The sequence below is a fragment of the Molothrus ater genome, chromosome 16, assembly GCF_012460135.2.
Source record: "Molothrus ater isolate BHLD 08-10-18 breed brown headed cowbird chromosome 16, BPBGC_Mater_1.1, whole genome shotgun sequence".
Classification (NCBI taxonomy): Eukaryota; Metazoa; Chordata; class Aves; order Passeriformes; family Icteridae; genus Molothrus; species Molothrus ater.
In genome coordinates this window covers 4,169,136-4,191,156 of record NC_050493.2, presented here as the reverse complement: position 1 = coordinate 4,191,156, position 22,021 = coordinate 4,169,136, and the positions used below count along the sequence as shown (strand labels likewise).

The window sequence follows — 22,021 nt, the reverse complement described above, 5'->3', positions numbered from 1 at the left end:
TACTTACCCGCAGGGCCCGAAGGGTGTTGTAGGAGTTTTCTGTCTCATCTTTGCTTCCTCTGTGCATCAACCGCTGCAGCTTCACCAGAAGGAGTTGCTGGGCTCTGAAAGAAAGGATGAAATCACACATATCAAGATATTTTTGAAACCACTCACAAGCTGGATTGCAACTGGTCTGTGCCTACAGTAAAGATGAAATAGAAATAGCAGTGAGGACTGACTGAACCCTGCAGTAAAGGCAGGAACAAAACAATATGAAGAACTGCAGTTCAGTCAAGGACTAGAGAATATCCATGGAATATTTGCGCATGATACTTTTTGAGGGACTCACTTCATTTTTTCAGGTAACATCTGGAATCTCCCTTCTTAAGTTTTATAGCTCATACTACAGTTTAACATCAAAATTTTATCTCAAAATTTAAGACACAGACACCTCTTTCCTTACAGCAGTAATTAAGCTCCCTGTTTCTAGATGCCTGCTCTCAGTAATGGTCACTCAGTATCACTCTCACCTGCTGTAGCTGGGAATGGTCCCCATCTCCAGGTCCCTGTCAGTGAAGGGATCCACCCTGGCACACAGCCACTCACACCTGCCCTGGTACATGGTGTCCAGAATGTGGACAATCTCGTCACATTTCACGGACAGGGAGCAGCAGTCCAGCTGGCTGGAGATGTTCAGGTTGAGGCGGATGTGGAATGAGTCCCCCGAGGTGATGAGCCCCTCCTCCAGCTCTGACAGCAGCTTGCGGTACCCTGCAGCAGGGAGGGAAGGGGTGAGGCAGGAGCTCCACTCTGCTGCTGCTGCATTCCCTCTGGGAGAAGCCACAGCACAAACTCCTGAGGTTCCTCTGAGAGGTTTGTACTTCCAGAGTGCTGCTTGCAGGAGTTCCAGCAAGATCATGGGCCTGCACCTCAGAGACACTGATGGGGCACTGGCTCAGGGACAGCCCATGCTGCTGCTGGCAGCTCTGTGGGAATATTCTCATTATAATGCTACTTTTAGGTAACTCCATTCTCAGTACTCCCCACATGACCCGTGGAACAAAGAACTTCTCAGCAAAGACACAGACACAGCTATAGCTCTGCCCTCTAAGTACCGTGTGAGTTCTGCCACCAATTTTAATGACAAGCTATTCTCCTTATTATCAGCTCTAATTGGCACTCCCAGAATCTATAACATGCTTTATCTGCAGTTAAGTGATGCTCAAAAAATTGCAATAGTCTTTCCTAGAATTGAAAACATCAAAGAAAATCAAAGGCATCACTTCCTGCATGATCTATGCAGCTGAAATTCTCTAACCAGCATAAAAAACATGAATGCCCATTTATACACACCAGTAAAGAATGGATTTTGGAATATAATTTTTGATCCATAACCTGAAATTATCATTATAGAACTTGAACACTAAAATCAAATTCTATTCGCCACACATGAACTCCAGCTGTTAAAGATAAGATAAAGGCACAAAGGTAATAAACAGGGCAACTCCATCAGGTAAATGCTAAATCGACCAGCTGGATAAAGATCACTCAGCTCACTGCATCGTATTGCAGAAAACTACATAAAAATAAGCTTGAGTGTGTTTCATGAGTCATGTTGCTATTGGCCACCATGTAAATTTTTCAGACTCCTGTTGACAAGCACATGTTGTTGTTTTTTCTCAGACAGCAGGCTAAAAGCTGAAGCAGTTCCACAGAGGAGCTGTAATTAACACCAGTGGCATGCTCCAGATTTATCCCAATACAAAGGATATGCTGGTCCTGTCACTCTCTTCCAGACAAGTTGCTATAAAAGCCCTGGGACTACTTGAGATAAGAAATACTTTTGTTCTTACCTTCATGATTTGATTTATACTGGAGTGTTACTGGACCACTGCACCTCTGAATTGTCCAGTGAACTTCTTCCTTTGTGCAGGTATCCAAAGGAACACTTTGATTTTCCCCTTTAATGCAGCCCTCCAACTAGATATGAAAGAAATATTACTCTTCAGTGCAAGTTCAATCTCTGAGTCAATTAAACTTTTTTTTTAAAGTGCCATGATCTTTTTCTTATTAAACAATGCAGACACTTTGTTACCAGAATATAGATTATGTTCTAATTATATAATTGTTTTTCTCTTAAATTAGGAATGCTAGCAGTCAACAGAGCTGCAGCACTTGCACAATCCCAGGCTTCCCTGGGAGTAGAAGGAAGTGCAGGAATATAAATTGTGGGGGTTGTTTTTCCCCCCTTGGAGGCATTTGAACAGGGAAATGGTTTGGGAACACTGGCAATGGAGGGAAAACGAAGTAAAGAGAAACTTGGCAGAAGCATTGTTGAACTTGTGCTCATGGGATGCCAGGGACAGCATAGGTGGGCGGGCAGACCCCCAGGCTGCTTGGTGACAATGTCATGCTCACCAGGAGGATCTGGTGTCCCTCCCGAAGGCCAGCTTTCTCTGCCAGGGAGCCTGTCTTGACAGAGCTGACGAAGCTGCCTTTGTCATTGCCCCCCAGCAGGGTGATCTCTGAGTTGAGGCTGTCCCCGTTGAGCGTCACGCGCTGGACCGTGTGACACGAGCTCCTGATGCGGCCCACGGACGTGACAGAGGGACGGAAGGGTCTGTGTCCAGGAGAGGAAGGGACAAATGGTTATCTCACTCTGAGTTAAATGGATGCATGAGAAATGAGAGATATGCAAATAAACTTCTAGCGTTATCAAACACTAGGATCTAAGGACTCTAAAAGAAAATCTCCTTGTTACTGCAAAAGTTCTGGAGAAGAGCATCTCTGAAAATTCAGTGTATAACAGTTCTCCAGTCAGCAAGCTTTGCAGCAAGATAGCAAGATCACAAGGAGAAATAGAAGCCTTTAGAACATTTTGTCTGCCTTGAAGTTTTTGAATTTTCAGGCTGACCTTCATGGGTTTACAGAACATGAAAGGGCTCCAAGATAACGTTATACTGCTGCCACCATAATCACTCCTGCTGTTATAACTTCAGCAACTAATAAATAAATAGAGAGTTTCTACCACAGCACCCTTTCCTCTCAGTCTCTAAGGTAAGTAAACTGGAATCTCAAATACCTTTCCAGAGAGAACTTTCTAAATATGGAGTTGACATGCTCGAGCTCATAGGCATCCAGGCCTTCTGACTGATGAGAAGAAGAGGAAGAGTGCACTGAAGGAGCTCCATGTGAATGCCTGTCATGACTGTCATCTGGAAAAAGAAACAAGAATGATAATGAGTCCTAGATAAAGTGACAAAGATGGAAAAGGGGAAAATTAATTTTAATTGATCCCAGCCAAAGCTGAAGTAGGAAATTCCTCATGCAGAGATGTGATTCACATCCACAGGACATGGCACAAGGAATGCCACTCTCATAGAACAGAAAGTGGGAAGGGACCTCTGGAGACTGTCTAGTCAAAGGTCAATGCAGGCTCAGCTCAAGAAGATTGCTCAGGACTTTGTCCAGCTGGGTTTTGATATCTCCAAGGATGAAGAGTTTGGCTAAAACTCTCTGGACAACCCTGTTCCAGTGTTTTACCACCCTGTGGTAACAAAACTAACCCTTTTCCCTCTTAGCTCTTCAGGAATGACTGCTTTCCCCTTCTCACCACTGGCTCACCTTTTGTTTCCTTGAATTACTCACAGGCTGTGTGTCCCATTTACTTAGAGCAGGGCTGGTTATCTGACAGTCTCTGTAGCTGGGGAGCAGATCACATATTAGCTCATATTTCAATTATACATGATATCCTCTTGCTTACCATCCATCTCCAAAGCATCACATCCAAAGCTGTCATTGTCCTCTTCAACCAGACTGGAATTAAAAACAAAGCATGAGATAATGGAAGAGAGAGAAAGCTGAACACTTTCAAGCTTTCAGCAGATTTCCAGCTTCAGTAGATTTCATTAAATTCTGAAAGAGGAACTTCTTCTGTCCAAAAGGGAGATGTTGGAGGTGTTGCATTAGGCAATGGTGCAGCTGCAAAAAAATAAGCAAGTAACATCCTTGAGGGTTCAGGGAAGATACAGAAAAGGGCAGGAGACAACATGTGTCAGCCAGCATGGGAAACATGTGAAACAGCAAGACAGTTCAGAAGGAAGAACTGCCAACAGCAGTGAGGGAATGAAGATTTTGCTGAGGACAACAGGAAGCTGCTGGCTGGTCTGGTGTGTGACTCACACCACCCTTGGTTCAGCACAGAGATAAAGGGCTGCACCATGCCTGCTGTGCATGCACTGCACCATGAGGGTTTTCTACAACTTAGCAAAAAGCCAGAAGTTCACTGATGGACAGAGTGAATGTAAGGGAAGTTACTGAGGTGCAGCAGAAGAGGAATAATTTATCTGCTTGATTTAAAGTACTTGAAGCATTTTATAGCAGTTTCAGGGTAGCTCTCATAGCTACTCAGGTACCTGCAGTACAGAATGGCAAAGTGCTCCAGGCTTCTGCACAGGAACTGCCACAGCTCTGGTCCCAGCCCAGCTCCCAGTGACACTGCCATTCCTGCAAAGGTGACTGGGTTGGCTGCCTTAAAGCCACTCTAAGTTCACTAAAATTTTGCTCTTACAGGGGTATTGGGGCTGTCCAGCCAAGTGAGTGATCTGACAGCTTCACTAGAAGGACTTCATTAAAGCATGTCCTTTGGTTGCAAAGCTGTTTAAATAACAGCTTGTTGTTTTTCCCATTCAAAATGATTTGTAGGTCTCCTGTGGAGCTGATATTTCTCATATTTGGCTTCAGCTGAAGGGTGAATTTTTGCAGCCAGGCTGCAGAGGATCAGCTATTTTTACTCCATGCATAAGCAGGGAAATAATGTACCTTTTCCTACATTAAATGATGATCTCACCTTTTTTTTTTCCACACAAATTAAGAAGAGATGAACTGTGAAACCTGCAACTTGGCTTGCAAACAGCAATTATTCTGGATTATATTCACAAATAAGTTCCAAAAATTTATCATGCTAATTATAAAGTTATAAACTACACTGAACTTTTGGGCAGGCTCTTGAGATACTTGACTTTAGTGATTATCAGCTCAACAAAGCAAGTCCCCATTCAAACCTTGTTCCAGGATAACTGTTCTTTCCACATAAAGAATATCTAATATGAGGGAAAAATTCAGATTTCAGTACAACTCAGTCTTCCAGTGCCTTAACACACAGAACAGACTACAGTGAGAGTTACAGTGAAATAAGTCCACAAGATGAATAATCTCCATGTAATCTCCACTGTGTTCTGTAATACACTGCAAATATTGAAAAGTCCAGGCATGCCAAAGGCTTCTCAAGCACCTGAAGCACAAAACATTCAAATCATTAATAAAAACCCCTTTTCTGCATCTTGAGTTGTTACAACACACTTTAAAAAGGGCCTTGGAGGACATTGAAGGAGAAGCTAAGGGAGACTAAAATAAACACTGCTTAAATCCTCAGCAGCCTAGAAAATTATGTGGGAGAACCAGCTGAAGATGCTCTCAGTGGAAAGCTTGTGAAGCTGTCCAGAGAGAGAGGCAGAAGTGGCAGTCTGCCTGAGATTAGATTGTTTTGAAAAACATAAAAATCTGAATAAAGTTTTAATAAAGATTAGATATTAAAACCAGATCTAATAAAGATCTAAACCCTCCACATATATTGCTTTCTTCTTAATTGGTCTGCTCTGTTCTTTTCTCCTTTTGCTTGCTACCTTTAGGGAATGTATTTGTGCCTCCTGCTATTTCTGATGCAGACACTGATGCTATTGACACCACACCAGCACAGCATGTCTGAGTATCACATTGCAAAAACCCTTTTAGAAAAGGGGTCAGTGCCCTTTAGGGAACTGTGAGGCTGGAGAGGTCTCTTTCCTTCCTGCCACCAACTTCCCACTCAGCAGCTGATGTGATTTCACTGCCAGGGGAACTCCAGGGGCCCTGACCTGGCAAAAGTGGAAGCTGCAGCAGAAGGTGAAGCCAAGGGCAAAGCCTCTCTCCCCTCCCTTCTCTGCTGAGAGACAAAGCCTGAGACTCACAAGAACCAGCTCCCTCCTCCGCTTCTCCCCCTCACAGACCTGCAAGCAGCTCTGCTCTACTTCTGCAGCTTACAGAGAGAAGGGGGGGCTTTGAGAGAAGGGGAAGGAACAGGGACATGAGGCCAGCAGGGAGCTGAGGGGCAAAAACTGAAGCTGGATCAGCTCCCCAAAGGTAGGGAGAGCACTCTCTCCAATAGTGCTGAGGTATTCTAGTCCTGTTTGTGTTTCTCTCCATTACACTCATGCTGCAGTGCTGTCACTGTGTCATTCATCCCAGACTAACTTCAGACATTCCTGAATACTTTGGACAAAATGTGGAATGAAGGGCTGAGCCTTGAGAAGTTTAGGTTAATCCTATGCCTTACAGACAGAACCAGAGGACACAGTCTCAAGCTGTGCCAAGGGAAAGATAGGTTGCATATTAGAAAATAGCTTTTACAGAAAGGGTGATAAAGTTCTGGAATGGCCTGCCCAGGGAGGTGGTTTTAAACACATCCCTGGATGTGTTTAAAAAAAGACTGCATGTGGCACTCAGTGACATGGTTTAGCTGAGATGTTAGGGCATGGGTTAGACTTGATGATCTTTAAGGCCTCTTCCAACCCAGTGATTCCGTGAATTCTGTGCATTCTGTAGAGGCTCTCCAACTCCTAGAGGAGCTCTAGAGCCCCTTGTCCCCGGTCCCTGTGGCAGCAGGCTCAGGGCAGGTGTCCCCACCTGCAGTGAGGGGCGTCCTCCTTGCAGCGCCGCATGATGGAGTCGTTGCCGGGAGGCTCGGGGGTGGTGGACATGATGCTGTCGTTGCGATTCCGCAGGGTTTGCTGAGAATGAGAAACCAAAAGGTGTCAGAAAGGTTATCTGGCTGAAATGTGCTCTCACTTCTGACTCACAGCAGAGTTAGCAAGGGTGCTCTGCATTGGCTGTACTCTGCTCTGAGAAGCACACACAGAAAAAGAAGAGAAGTTGATTCTAGCTGTGCAGAATCCAAGAGAACTTATTTATCCCAGATTTTAGCACAATGCACAGCTTGTGTGCTGGCACTGCACCTTCTCCTGTGACCACACAACTGCCTGATTTACTGAGCCATTGTAACTTTTCTTCTGTGTGTGGCACATCTGACATAGGAGGAGGGGGATGAAAAGCAGTATGTGTACTTGTATAAATATATATATAGTTGGAATGAGGAAGAAAAATACAGATCTCTATATATTAAATAATTAATCTTCCAGCGCACTGGAAACCCTGAATTGCACTAGAGGGAAAACAGTATAAGTCATCTAAACATCCAGCAGATATTCCAAAAAATATTCCTAACCTAGCTAAGCTTATTATGAGCGGCAGCAAGTTCTTTTCTGGCTATTCTTGAGTGTAATTTTAATTTCCTGGGGGCAGCATTTTTCACGGTGTTCTAGAAAGATGTTTTGTTCTTTGTTATTAACACTCTGCAAGAGCACTCTCTCTATCTGCCTGTCCTGCTGTGTCAGTGCTCACATATGTATAATGGAATATCTACCTTGGAAGATTATGGGGATACAGCAAGCAGGGAAGAAATGCTTTGACTATGGTATGCAGAAATTTCCAACTGTGATCTGCACCCCTTTCCTCACTCGCTGTTACTTATAGACAGGAAAAGTATTATAGAACTCAAAAACCCTTAAAATTTTCTCAGATAAGTTACAAAGCAGCTTTTAAAGGAAATCTCTTTCTTCTAACAGTTAAATGTTAAATGGCATAAGGAGACAGCAAGAGGTCATAAATACCTCTGAAATATCTTTAAATAAACATAAACCAATTCTGTGATTTTGGGAAAGGCTAATAACATAGTTCTTACAAAATGCAGGATTAAGGGAGCTTCTGACAAGGGCATTGAATGGGATCGCAGCTGGGATGCTGGGGAAGGGCCAATATTGAATTGTGCAAGCTCTGAACCACATTAGGAGAGATGGCTCTAGGCAGGCAAGGGGCATCCTTACAATCTTGGTGACTTCACAGCTGCTGATGGAGTTGCTGATGGACACAGAGGAGCTCGTCTCCGTGCGGCCAGTGCTGCCCTCGGCCCCATCTTCATCCTGTGCTCTGGCTGCTGCTCTCATGGGGACAAGGGAAGCACACAGAGAAAACACACAGAGAGAAGCATGTCAGAGCACTTCCAGTGCAGAGCCCTTCACAGATGTGCCACTGCACTTACGTTCTCTTTCCATTTCAGTTGGTCTTGTACTGCACAGGGGCCCTGGACACACCCCTGCCCTACAGCTCTGGCTCCCATTGCCCAATAGTTCCCAGCAAAGCACAGAAATTCCCACCCTCTGCACACACTCCTGCCCACTTTGTCTCTCAGCTCTGTCCTGGGTGTTTTTAGTAGATCTGTGGATGCTATTTGACAAATTAAAGAAGGATGGTTTCATGAATTTATGTTTTAATTAAAGCACCTGAATCTGGCAATTTGCAAGGTTGGCTCGTTGAATTACACTTTGTTACAACAAAGAATCTACAACAAGGACCAAGGAGCCTGAGATGCCTCAGCAGTCCCAGGTAACACAGAGTGAATGTGGGCTCCTTCCCTTCCTCAGCACCTCTGATTGGTACCAATGCTGCACACTGCCTGACAGCAAAGCTGCTGTTTAACATGGAATTCCTTGGGGCAGGAGCTCTGTTCCCCAGGATATTTTATCCAACAGGGCCTCACACAACTACTGGAAGTGCTGCCTCTGATGGGGTTTGGTGTTTCAGGGGTAGTGTTACACAAACAAGAGGAATTAGGAGTAGCTCAAACATGAGTGTACAGCAACAAATTTGGTAACTTGGCAGCTGGCTGGGGCATGGGTCAATCCCCCACTCCCAGCCTTTGCAATGCTTTAGATTTAAAATTAATTCCCTTTTGCTGAAGGACAAAGGAACTCATTAGACAATCACTAGATTAGGGCCTTTTCAGCTTGAATGATTTTTCCAACAGCAAAAGGAGAATGGTATAATGATTTTTAGTACAGATGTTTCACAAATGACTTTACAACTTTTGTAAACTAAATAGAGAACTGAGTAAACAGAAAATTTAGGTAAGCTATGGGATACACATTGTGTGCCTGGGGAGGTACCTTTGGATGGAGAGGACAATGAATTAGAACTCGACCACTTTTAATCATTACATTTGTAACTGTGAGAGAAACTGTTTTGGTTTTTTTACTGACTTGGACTTAGTTAAGAATTTCCCTGGTTGGCATATTTGTTTAAACAACTTAAAGAGATTGAGTGAAAGAGACAAAGCAATGGAAAAGAAATAAGGACATGGGTGCTCTTTCTGACCTTGAAACTCTGATGTTTTGTTCATGCTGACAGGAGATTTAGCTCTTGGACTTATCTAAAAGAAAGAGGACAAAAATCAGCACAAATGCAGAATATTTACCACACACTGTAAACCAGATATTTTCACCACCTTTTTTCACTGTTATGTTGTAATATACTTGCCCTCCTTTAAACAACAGGACCCAAAATTTAGAAGAAATTTAGGTATCTAAATACAACAGCAGTGATGGAGTGTGAGCAACCTGGCTACTTTTGAATTCCTGGCCCAAATGCATTGCAATTTCCAGATTCTGCTGAAGAAAAAAAGAGACAAAAGGTGAAGTGGGTGCCTTGGGACTGGTTTCAGGCAGCTGTTAATACAACAGGCATCCTTTTGGAGTGTGCAACGTGAAAAATACAGCTCTATTGCCACAATTCATAACGACAGTCAGAGCTCAGAAAGGTTATGAAGGGCAGGGACAATTCAAGTGCAGATGAAAGGGAAGAGAACCTCAAAAGCCCAAATGTTAGATTTTTGTGGGATTTTTTAAAGATCATGAATCCAGCATCAGATAATAGCCATGTGAAGGGAGAAAGCATGAACCTAACTCATGCTGCCCCCTTCCTGTTAGGGGTGAGGAAATTGCCATAATTTAATTCTAAATTAGATAGTTAATTTTGCTCTAGATTGTGTCCATTTCTTTCTATTTTTCCTTCCAGCTGCTGAGAGCTTTTCCACCACCACTTTGTTTTTCACCTTCAGTGTGTGTTAGACCTCAGGCATTATGTCATTTTTTTTCCCCACTAATGTTAAGGAGGCAAAGAATCAATTTATTGACAATGCTCCAAGAATGTGAATGAACAGCAGAAGCAAGAAGAAAACAGAAAATGGGGAGAAGGGACAGAAAACAGTCTATGAAGCCAGATTAGATCTGCTCCTCAAGATGCAAATCACCACAGGGCAAAAACTATCACGCACAGCTCACTATCATACACAGATCTATTCTTATCTTTACAGAAGTTTCAGAGGCACAGCCACAACGTGTGTTATGTCTGATAATTCTCAAAGTCCCCTGCTCTGTGTTATTCCAGCCTCAGATTCAGACCCACCTGGATCCCCTTTAGGTTCACTCTTCTCTTGAGACGGACTTGATCAGGCAAGAAGAATTTGTTGTCTTCTGGAGAGTCCTCAGAAGTGGAGGAGTCATCAGCTTCCTGACCATTGGCTTTTGGGCCAGAACTCCCAAAGGCCTGGGAGATAACGGTGATGGGGAGATTCCGTGGCAAACTCTAAAGATCACAAGGGAACACTTTGTTTCTGAGACCAGTTTGGTACAACAAACTCATAATCTTCCTTTAGAGTAATCTAATTGAACCTATTGCAACTCCAGTGCTCCAGGAGCTCACAGAGAATGTGGGTCCAGACCCAATCAGTAATTTGGGCTGAGATTTGGGGAGGATTTCTGTTCACAGACTGAATTTTTTTTCATTCATGTTCCTAAAAATATTTGTAGTTTCTACCCCAGTGTAGAAAATCATTGTTTTTCTGCATTTTCCCCCTTCCATTTAAAGTCAAGCTGTGGACCAGCAACCTTTGGGAAGCCATGTACATAACAGACAACTTGAAAAACACTATAACAAAGAATTCACAACACTGACATTTAGTAGACTACTTTTTTCAGTTAATTCATGGAAAGAATTAGAAAAGTCCTCTCTCCCTTCCAGACCAAAATGTTTGTAAAAGCACCTTAACAAGTCTCTTCCTTATCACTCTCTACAACTTCCTGAAAGGTGCTTATAGTCAGGTGGGGTCTCTTTCACCAGGCAGCAACTGACAGAACCAGAGGACATAGTTTCAAGCTGCAGCAAGGGTTGGATATTAGGAAAAAGTTTTTTACACAAGGGATGATAAAGTTCTGGAATGGTCTGCCTGGGGAGGTGGCGGAGTCACCATCCCTAGGTGTGTTTAAGAAAAGACTGGATGTGGCACTGGGCCAGGGTTTAGTTGAGGTGTTAGGGCATGGGTTGGCCTCAATGATCTTCAAGGTGCCTCCCAGCCTGGTCGTTCCGTGAATTCTGTGAACAAAAGAGATGCTGTCTGTGTTGCCCGGCTGTACCTGGTCGAGGAAGTTGCTGTCCTTGGAGAGGCGCCGCAGTTTGCACTCCAGGTTGACGATGCACGCTTCCTTGCGCACCACCTCGATCCGCAGCTCGTCGTTCCTCTCCTCCAGCTCCCGGATCTGCTTCCTGTACTTGTCCTTCTCAATGAGGCAGTGTGAGTACTGCGTCTGAGCCTCGTCGCGCGAGCGGAACGCCTGCAGCAGGGGCACGAAACCTCCTTGGCACCTGGGCAGCACATCCTCCTCCTGCTGCTTTTGTTTGGGAGGTGCTGGCAACGGGGACTTCAGAAGTGGTACCCAGTCACCCATTAACACAGCAATCAGGACCAGCATGTGCCACAGTAGCACCATTAAAAATTATGATGATGAGGGTGGTTCATTTACAGCTCCCTCTGGGTTGGTGGGAAAATGTCCCAGAGTGCAAATGGGGTGACTTGACACTGATGTAAAGCCTTGCAGGAGCTGTTGTTAAGATCCTGGTCCTGCCTGCCAGATGCTACACTGTGGAAACAACCCAATATTACCCTGTGTTTAATTACCATAATGCAAATCCCAACAAGTAATTCTTTTAACTGCTTATTTTATAATGGTATTTTGGGCCCAATTACCTACAATTCCCCAAAGTGACACAGAGCAGATAGACACTTTGCTACTGATATTCCCCACTTTAACTGTGAGATACCTGGTCCCGCTCCTTTTCCACCTCTTCCAGCTGTATCATCACAGTGTTCATGCGGTGCTTGTACATCTCACAGTCTTTTCCTAGTGTTGAGCACTTTAACTCCAAATCTTCTTTCTCCTCAAGATACTGGAAATGACAAACTGTTAGCCACCACTGCTCTCAGAGGCATTTTGGGCATCAGCCTGAGATAGTCCATCTCTCTACTCTTCCATTCCTCACCTTGTCTCTCAAGTCCTCCACATGACGAATCTCCTCTTGGAGATTGAAGATCTTGTTGACCAGCTCATGGCGATCCTCCAGTGCCTCCTTACGGTCGTGTTCCAGAATATCCAAAATGGCTTTGTCTGAATCTGGCAAACCCCTCTTGTCAGCCTGAGGAAAGACATTTTTTAGAGCCAGGCCAGGGAAACAGAAAGTAGTTTTGCAGGGAGAGAAGTATCAGAGACAGTAACAAGCAAGAGGAATAGCAAATGAACAAGGTGCTGCAATGGGAAAGGAGAAAAGATGGACATTTGTTCATACTTTAAAGCAGTGTCAGAAAAGATGAATAAAATCTGTCTTGCTGTCAGAATAGTCTGATGAGGGAACTGTTTTACTGGTCTATTGTACTGGCTATAATTTGATCCAGTTTGGATGCAGCCACAATTCTTCACTCCAAGCCCTGCATTCAAAACCCTTTTCTATTAATCAGCTCTCACTGAGCACAAAAATCACCCTTTTCCAAAGAGCAGGGCCTAAGAAAATATTCAGGAGAATTTTTAAGGCATGCACAGCCTTTGCAGGGCTGTGCTCAGAGAATATTAAACATGCCTGGAGTACCTTGTACCACTGCTTCATTTTCTACACCATCCAGGAATATAATTTCTTGTAGATTAAAAATGAACAAGATTACCAAAGCAGGTTCCAACACATAATTGCCATCCAAAATTAACCATAAATGGAAGAGGAAAAAGCATAAAATGCTAGCAAGGAATATGCATATTTGTTTTTGAAATATCTAGACTGAGTTGGAGATTTCAGGGACATTTATGTTACCCAGTATTTCTAAGCATACCTAAGCATTTCTAAACCAAACTGGTTCGAGTTTATTTATACTTTCACTTAGGAGAATTTAAATCCTATTTTTAGCTATTTCTCTGTTCCTTTAAGTGCTGTAAGACCATTTCAATTAATATAAGAGACCTACATGAACCAGACCTCTCAGGATCTTCTATTCTACATTCTTTTTCAACCTTTGAATTGGATTTGTGTTAGAACTAAGAATTGTTAGACACTGCCAGAGGCTACAGACATTTCTGAAAGGCCTTCTACTGATAGTTTAAAATGCCACAAGCCTTTTCTAACAAAGTGCTAAGTAATCTCACATATATCCCAATATTTGGCTAAGTTGTTCACAGAGGGGTCCTGAATGTGCTGCACATCAACTGTTTTCCCTACCTGCCAAACAGAGGTTGGTGAAGCTCCCTGTGCAGGTTACAGCAGGGTTCTGCAGGACACCCTGGTGCTTAGTGACCACTCAAGTACAGAAACCTTTATCATCCTCTGCTTCATTAAAACCTTTTGTCAAAGATATGTCAACAGCCTAACACAGGGTACCCAGAGCCACTGTCAGGAATTTCTGTGCTGGCTGTTTAACACAGATTTGTAGTGACAGGCTGGTACAATGTTCAGCAATTAAACACTGCACTCTTGGAAGAGCCAATTTCTCGTGTACACTTGATTTTTTTAGAGGACTATTTTTGTAGAACTCCTCCTCATGCATGTGTCTGCACAGGGAGCACTCCAGGCAGCTGGGAGCTGTACAAGCAGCCTTCTGTCTGTCCAAACTTTGCACTTCTGCTGGTTGCAGCTTTGCAGGCAGAGGTTTCAGCCAACACCTCCTGCACTGTAACTGGAGAATGTGTGAGTTTGGATTTTAAAGGCAGCAATCTGCTTTTATACCTGAATGATGGACTGTAACTCCTGGATTTTAGTCTTCATCATCTCATTTTCCCGCTCCAGCTCCAGAACTTGTTCCTTTTTGGGTCGGTTTTCAATATCATTTTTCAGCTTCAAGGACTGGTTCCTCTCCAGCTTGCACTCCTCTTCCACCTTGTTCAAGCGATGCTTCAGCTGGTCAATCTAGAGGGAGCAGAGAAAAGGAGAAAAGGAGAGGAAGGGAATCCTCCCTAGCTCTGACATTTAGTGCTCTGAAAAAACTCTCACTTCCAGGTGGAAAACATACAGGGCAAAATAGCTTAAACTGTGAATGCTAACAAGAGATTGATAATTGGGTGCTGAATGTCCGCAACTGAACTGCTGAAGTCTCAAGTACAAACCTGCTACTTGCCAGCTACAGCTCATATGGGCTGGTTGTGAAATTTTAGAATACCTGGGCTAAAAAAAAGGTGGCATATTCTCAATCCTCCAATAAATAAAGAGATGTGAAACAGAATGAACACGTAAAAGGTTGACCACACATTGCGCTTTTTGGATCTATTTGGACCTAACTATCATGGACTATTTGGATCAGGAAAAACAGAAGAAAATTCAGGATTATCTTTCTGAATAAATCCCCCACAGCTGCAGTGCTGCTGGATAACTGTGCCAAGATATTACTGAGGCTAAAAAAGCTAAAATTAAGTTTTTAGCAAGCAGTTATGTTTTACATTTTATTTTTATTTGCATTCTATTCTGTTAATTCATTATCTGCCATTAATACACCTCACTGCAGTTGGCATTTCTGTACAGTGATGCCTTCAATCACCTGGATAAGCAAAGTAAATGAGAGCTCCACATCTTTCTGCTGTCAGAGAAGGTCTGATTTTCCCAGATGCCACTGGCACCCTCCATTGCTGCCCAGAGCATTTGTCTCACCTCCAGCTGCAGGTCCCGGCTCCTTATCACAGCCATGCTCTTCTCGTCACTCAGCTGGGCATATCTCATGGCCAGGTTGTAGTTCTCATCTTTCACCTTGACCAGCTCATCATTGTAGTTATTCCTCTCCTCCTTCATCTTGTTGTATCTCTCCTGGAAGGTCAGCAGCTCTATCTTGTTCAGCTTTAGCTGCTTTCTCTCATCCTCCAGCTGGCGGGACTTGGCCAGGAGCTCACAGCGCTGCACGTCTTTTGCCTTCACCTGCTGCTGGAGCTTGATGATCTCATTCATTAGGAAATGGGTAAGGCCTTCATGTCCCTCCTCCACTGAAAATGTTTGAACAGCTTATCAATGCCTGGTAAAGTACCTTATTTAAGTTACTTTATTAATAAGGTAATATGTAGGATCAGCAGAAGTAAGTAAGAAACAAAAGGTCCAGAATATGTACAGAGGTACAGAGTTTACAAAAATTCACACACATCTGTATGTCTAGCAGGGAACAGAACAAATATTACACAGAACACTGGTATCAGTATCTCAGTATACACACATACAGCTTGTCTGGATAGAAGATGAAGCCTGAAACATTTGTCTTGTTTCAGCTGAGCCTGTGGAAATAGCACAACCTTTGTACAATGAATCTGTGCAAGTACAATTAATCTGAATACTTCAAATGTGCTGCACATGTGTAAGTTATCATTGTAATTTAGTCCACTGTTCCAATATAGCTTCTCTTGAGAATTCTGGTAATGTCTATCATTCCACTTGAAGCCCTTCAGCTTCATCCAGACAGCTGGGATGTCCCTTTGCTTTATACATTACCTACCACATTTTGCTTTGAATGGGACTGAAAAGCATTCTACACCAAGATTAGCTTTTATTTCCACTTCTTGCCTGAAAAAAACCAAGCCAGTCTTCCAGAGAGTCCTTACTTCAACAGAGTCCTTTGTGATTGATTCTACTCACCAACAATAGTGGAAAATCTTCGTGTAGGCTCTTTCCCTGTCACCAGTTTGTAGAGTTCAGGGTAGTAAAACTCCAGGCTCTCTAGGAACACCACGTAGCCCCTCTGGCCCTTGGTGTGGAGGATGTCCAGCAGTCGGCCTGGGTACAGACAGCAGAGAGGTGACACATCAGCCTCACGAGCAGCACGAGCAAATATTACATCCCTGATGTTCCTAAGGTTCATCACAGCAACGAGCTGTGCAAAATCCAGCTGAACCCATAAAGTAATGCCAGCAATTCTGTATGTTTGTGCTGATCGTTATTCTGAGGGGGTGTGGGCAAATTGGTTTCTGGAACAGAAATTTCAAAGGACAAGTTTTTCAGTGCAGCCTTTACCAGGCAGGGATGGCAGATCTTCCAGTGACAAATCACAAAGTACTGCAAGACAGCTGAAAAGCTACTCCTGGAATGGCACTGACTGCTGCTTGTGTTAACTGAAATATGTGCCAAGGCTTTGATGAGAATTTGAACCCCACGAACTCCAGTCTGCACAGCACTGGAAGGAGTCTCTGTTATTAAAATAGCAGCAGAATCCCCCTGTACTTTAAACCTCCTGTAAATAAGATAAAAGAGTTTCTATCTGATAATCCACAACTTGATTCAGGCTCTCTCCAGACTTAGTAGAGCAAAGCTATTCAGAGAGAGATGCAGATGGAGCCACTGACCAGATAATTACCTGCTCTGTTAATTTTGGAGGGCAGCATGAGTGAGTTGAGCACCTCATCCTCATCCTGCTCGTCGATGACTTTGCACTGCCGTAAGTAGGGGGTCAGTTTGGCTGGGTTGATGTAGCGGCTCAGCATGTGCCGGTTGCACTCCACGTTCTCCCACAAAGCCTCCTCCTCATCTTTCAGGGTCTCCAGGCAGTCATCCATCTCTGGCTCTGCTCCTGAACAAGGGACACAAGTGGCAAATGAACTCCAAGCAGGACAGCTACAATTCCAGTACTTTTTGTGTTTCCATGTCATAAGGGATGAGCTCAGAACCACTTCTGACTAATGCTGAATTTGCCCAATATTGAGGCTGTTTGAAGTGCAGCCTGTCCACAGCTCACCTGGGAAATGACAGTTCCCAGAAGTGCTATCTTGAGCCTGTGAACTACTGCTCCTTGCTCTGCAGTGATGAATCTGCACTCAGCCAACCCCACCGAACTCTTTACAAGTCAGAGGACGCCTCTGCTCCAGAGAGGCAATGGCAAAGGGCAAGAAGGGAGTGAACCTGCAGGGCTCAGAGCAAAGACAAATACTGGCTGCAGGCAATGAAGGCTTTCATCCTCACCTCCTTTGCTCCTGCAAGCTGTACTGATGTGAACCTGCACAGATGTGATGAGCCAGCACCTGTAAGTGGCTGCACACAGCAATAGTTAAGGCAGGTCGGTGTCTGCAGCTGGCTGTGGAGGCACTGAGGGCTCTGTGAGTGCAGGTACCTGGGAGCTCAGACCTTGCCTTTCCCTGCAGGAGGGGGCAGGTAACAGCACTGTGTCACTGCAGTCTGGAAATGTTCTTGACTCATGCAAATGTCATCACATGGTTTCTGAGTGCTTGTGAAGCAATTTCCTGCCAGCTCCTAATTTGCACCCAGCTCATTAGAGAAGGTTACATGGCAGGCTACAGTGAGGCAAGAAAACTTGTACTGAAGTTAAAATGAAAGAAACTTTATTAAAAAAAAATCTTTCCTTCTTTATTTTGTGACAAATATTAAGCTTTCAACTAGTACTATTTTTGCATTCTAGCTTACATAGGACCTTGTGATCCAGGTGGCACGTGGAACATAAATTTTTATTTCAAGTTCAGAGACCCTGGTGGAAGAAGAATATGCAGTTCTTGGATCATATGAGACAACAGGCCTGCTTTATGAGGCTTTGCTGGTAATCAGTAACTAAAGACCTCAAAAGCAGCATGCTGTCTTTCTCAGCTTCCAGCTTTAGGAGCTGGGGAACAGCCTGTGTTACACTGAGAATCCCTGAGCAAAAACAGCTCATGAACTGCATAGCCAAGGGGTATTAATTCCTCATTTTGAAAACTAAAGCCAAAAGTGCTAATCTGCTAAATAATGTGTTCGTCAGTGTTCTCACATAATGAAATACAGAATATTCCTACAAAAACAATGCATGCTCTCTGCTTGATGCTTTTAAAAGCTTTCCCAATTTGTCAAAAATCCCAGTCAGGGTTTCAATATCTCTATGAGAAAAATTTGGATGGTTTTTCATTGTATGGACAAGTTAAGGGAGTATTGGCAGAGGCTTTGTTCTTCTCCTGTACTCCAGCAGAGTTCTTTTCTTTGCAGTTTCACATCCTGGAGCCCCTTATTCCACCTTTGCTTTGATGCTTGCATGGGGATTACATATTCTGGGGGAGACAGCAGTCCCCAGAGGGCCAGGAAGACCAGGGCAGTTCAATGGGATGCAGAATCATGAGTCAAGGCTGTAGGTAGGGGAAAAGTCTCCCTGATCTTATGAACTTCACACTGGTTGGGTGAAATTCTCATGAATGCCAGTATTTATGTGTGGTAAAAATGACACTGAAGCAACGAGCACAATAAAGGTAAAACAACAGAGAAAAATCTTTACAAAGCAGCTTGTAGTGGGAGGAATGCTAAAGGTGAAAGAGATTCATCTGAAGTCCTCACACATTCTCATGAACCTTAGTCTCCACCACTATTCTGGAAGTAACTGTATTTCACTTCAAAGGTGAATTTAACAAACGCTACATAATTGGAGAAGCTGGACTTTGGGGAGTAGAAGGCAGTGAAGCAGAAGGTCACACAGAGCCTCAGCCAGCTCACAGCCACAGCATCCACTGCAGCTGCAAAAAGGAAAGTCACAGGCCCTTTAATTTCTGGGAGCGTACCGGGGAGCTCGGGGATGGATCTCAGAGTGCAAAAGAAGCACTTGCCTCAATTTCATAAAATGCAAGATATCTTGTAATCTGCTGCGCTGAACCAGAAATTATTGCACACTGTCAGCAGTTCCCTCAGGACATTAGTAAGGGATTTCTCCACTAAATGATTCAAAGAAGAGTTCACTCATCAGCGTAATTCTCAACATGAACACTCTTTTTTTTTTTTACCTGACATTAAAAAAAATCTTTATCAAATAGTCCCTTGTGTATGGGCATAATACATCCATACTGTTATTTTGGGGACATAATGTTTAATGGGAAAGTAATAAGTATATTGGATGTGTGGCTAAGAATTTTAAAAGGTTTCTGGTAGCAAGCTCCTGCTAAACACAGTCTATTATTATAAGGTGCAAGCCCTGAGAAATGACATTTAGTGGAGTGGTCCTTCATGTAGGAATGTCAGACTCTGTCTTTTGCTTCCTTCTTTGGAATTCCACCTTGGAAAAGCCCTGCAGAATCCCAGCTAAGCTCTGTGCTAGCAGCCTGTGCTGCCATCAGCTCCCAGGGATGTGTCCCAGGGCTCACTCCTCCCCTCCCTGGAGCTTGGGGCCTTCCTTGCCTTTGTTTGAGGCTTTGGCCAGGCTGCTCTGAGAGCACAACCCCCATGGAGCTGTTCCAGAGGAAATAGCAATGATCAGCTGATATTAGTGCAGAACCCCTCCTACTGAGCAAATAATTATTTGATTTAGTATTTAATATAGTGTTGAATAGGAAACAAAATGCTTGCCATTGGTTGAAATTTTGGTGTGCTGGTCAAAAACCCAGATGTAACAACTGAAGCTCAGTGGGACACTAATAAAGGTCTTGTATTACAGGCTTTAATTTTAGAAGTTTTTTTGCAGTACATGCATTTTCTAGGCATTTTATATCCCTTGCTCCCTGCTTCTGTCCTTCCTCCCTATGATGATATTGCAGAAAAGTTGTTTTCACTTATAAAATTAAAAATGACAGATTTAAAATGTTTTCAAATGTGTAATCACTTATTTAATCTGATCTTTATTACCATTATCTAATTTGTGATTCCAACACCTCTTGAGCTGTAAACTAACACATGCAGGAGCTGTGATATGTCATAGAAATGCTGTGGCATCCATTACAAATCACAGGTGTGAACTCACAGACTTGGACTGACTTCAACAGACATTAAGCAAAAAGAAATCAGAAATCACCACAGCAGTTAAAAAATTGCTCTCCTGCTGCTTCTTTCAGTATTTAGTATACAAAATAGCTTTTAACTGCAAGAAAGCTTAATCCAGTCATAATCTCAGCTGGTTCCATCTATTTCAAACGTCTCTGTAGATGTAGACAAATAAAAGAGAGAATCCCTTTTTACATTAGAAGGAACACTCTGCTCCCCTTGTCTCCTTTTGTCTCTCAGGGACTATCCTTCTGCTGGCTGTTACACACAAATGAATCGTTCTGGATGTTTGCTGGTTTTTCTGTGGTGTACTTTTCAGCTGAACAAATCACCTTGCAGTTAAAGCTGCTCTCTGTTCTCACTCAGACTCCACACTCTCATATGTCAGTGACACTCTCCACTGATCAAGGGAATAAAGCCTGCAGGCTTCAGACCCAGGGGTTCTATAAAGTGCTCATCATCAGGTCACATCGAAAGCTTCATTTTTGTTTTTTGTGCTTTGTTTGATGATGGTGCAGAAATTAACCCTTGAGCTGTTTAATTATTTGCATCCCCGTGCTCTCAATTCCTGCCAGCCTGTCAATACTCAGGAACTGCCATGCAGCTCAGGTTTCTGATTTCCTGATATTCCCTTTGTGAAATATGAAAAAGGGGTTTTCTCTTCGTACTGAGAAGCAGAAGAGAGTTTATTTTGGAAGTGGTAATCTATTGTTATGTTTTGGATTTCTGTATTTGTCACAGATGTTTGCAGACTGGCAGTATTTAAAAAGAAACCACAGTACACAAAATGTTTTGCATATTATAAGTTAATAAGAACAGAATTTTATGTTAAATGCTGAGTATGAAAGAATTACATACAAATCATCATGCTTAAAACCAAAAGTAAAGATGAAAACAGCACTCTAAAATTGTATATGTAATTATTCTCACCATTTTGAGGGTGTTGTTCTACATTCTCTTTCTCTGCACATCTCCAGAGTCTGTGGGCCAATGTCTTTTCTCCCTCCCTGAGTATGTACAACACCTCACATGACAAAATGTAACAACTGGGTGATTTTCTCAAAGCTGCTTGTGTGGATATGTGCAGATTTGCAATATCAGAGAACCACAAAACCACAAAGGGATTTAGAGCTATTTTTACTTTTAGAGGAAAGTCACAGTTTATAGTGTGATAAGAAATTATATTCCTTTGCTTAAGGACAGGAGAGCTCTGTGTGCCCTCTAGGCTTGCTGAAATGCTGAATACCAGCAGTTTCCAATTATGTTGGCTGCTCTCTGGATGTTCTGTGGTACTGAAAACCACTTTTAAAAGGTTTAAACATTGATAAAGATGACTAAATTTGCTTACCTATCCTTGCAATATTTTTCGATACAGATGTCTAAATCCAGACTCCCAAAGGAAATGAGGCAGTGTCTTCCTCTGCCTTTAAGAATTTGCACTTTATATCCTTCCTTTCTGCCTCAGTGTCCCCACCTGAAAACAAGGCTGGCAATGGGTATGTTTGTGACAAGGTAGGATTTGTTAATTAGTGACTGCAAAGCACAAGGAACCACTGAGCTGGAAAGCCCTGAGAAAAATATTGATTATTAGTGCAGATTTCTTACTTCAGACTCTGCAGACCTCAGAACACTTTCTGAAGGCAGCAGCTCTGCTGGCTGGGCTGGGTTGTATTACTGTTTTGGGTCATAGTGAACCACATGAAAAAAACCATTCTGTGTATCTCAGAACCCCTTCTTTATACAAGAAATTCAACCATCTTACTTATTTCAACAAAATATAAAAGAAAAAATAGAATAAGAGATACCAAAGTAATAGAAGAGCAAGAAGATTTAAACACAAAATAGGATTATTTTTGCACAAAACATGTCTTATTCAATTCAATTGAGTCATTCCACACAGCCTACAAAAGGAACTCCAAACACCAGCAGGCTGCAGGGAGGTAAAGCTAGATTTTCAGCAGCTAATATGAGTAGTACTCCCATTTTCTGAACAGAAGAGAGGGAGAAGGAAGCAAACCAAACTCCCTAACTGGTTCAGAAAGCTCTGGAAGCA

The 22,021-nt window shown here is 43.1% G+C and overlaps 1 protein-coding gene across 1 annotated transcript in view; it reads right to left on the bottom strand.

Moving 5' to 3' along the window:
* The window catches only part of CARD11 (caspase recruitment domain family member 11), a 103,491-nt gene that overhangs the window by 7,148 nt on the left and 74,322 nt on the right, over nucleotides 1-22,021 (bottom strand). The window contains 17 exon segments of the mRNA XM_036392572.2: nucleotides 8-104; nucleotides 513-753; nucleotides 1,836-1,962; nucleotides 2,401-2,602; nucleotides 3,065-3,197; nucleotides 3,746-3,798; nucleotides 6,706-6,809; nucleotides 7,962-8,071; nucleotides 9,289-9,343; nucleotides 10,378-10,557; nucleotides 11,385-11,582; nucleotides 12,070-12,195; nucleotides 12,289-12,441; nucleotides 14,011-14,190; nucleotides 14,926-15,251; nucleotides 15,892-16,029; nucleotides 16,607-16,819. Of these exon segments, the coding sequence (XP_036248465.1) occupies nucleotides 8-104; nucleotides 513-753; nucleotides 1,836-1,962; nucleotides 2,401-2,602; nucleotides 3,065-3,197; nucleotides 3,746-3,798; nucleotides 6,706-6,809; nucleotides 7,962-8,071; nucleotides 9,289-9,343; nucleotides 10,378-10,557; nucleotides 11,385-11,582; nucleotides 12,070-12,195; nucleotides 12,289-12,441; nucleotides 14,011-14,190; nucleotides 14,926-15,251; nucleotides 15,892-16,029; nucleotides 16,607-16,819 (2,636 nt within the window).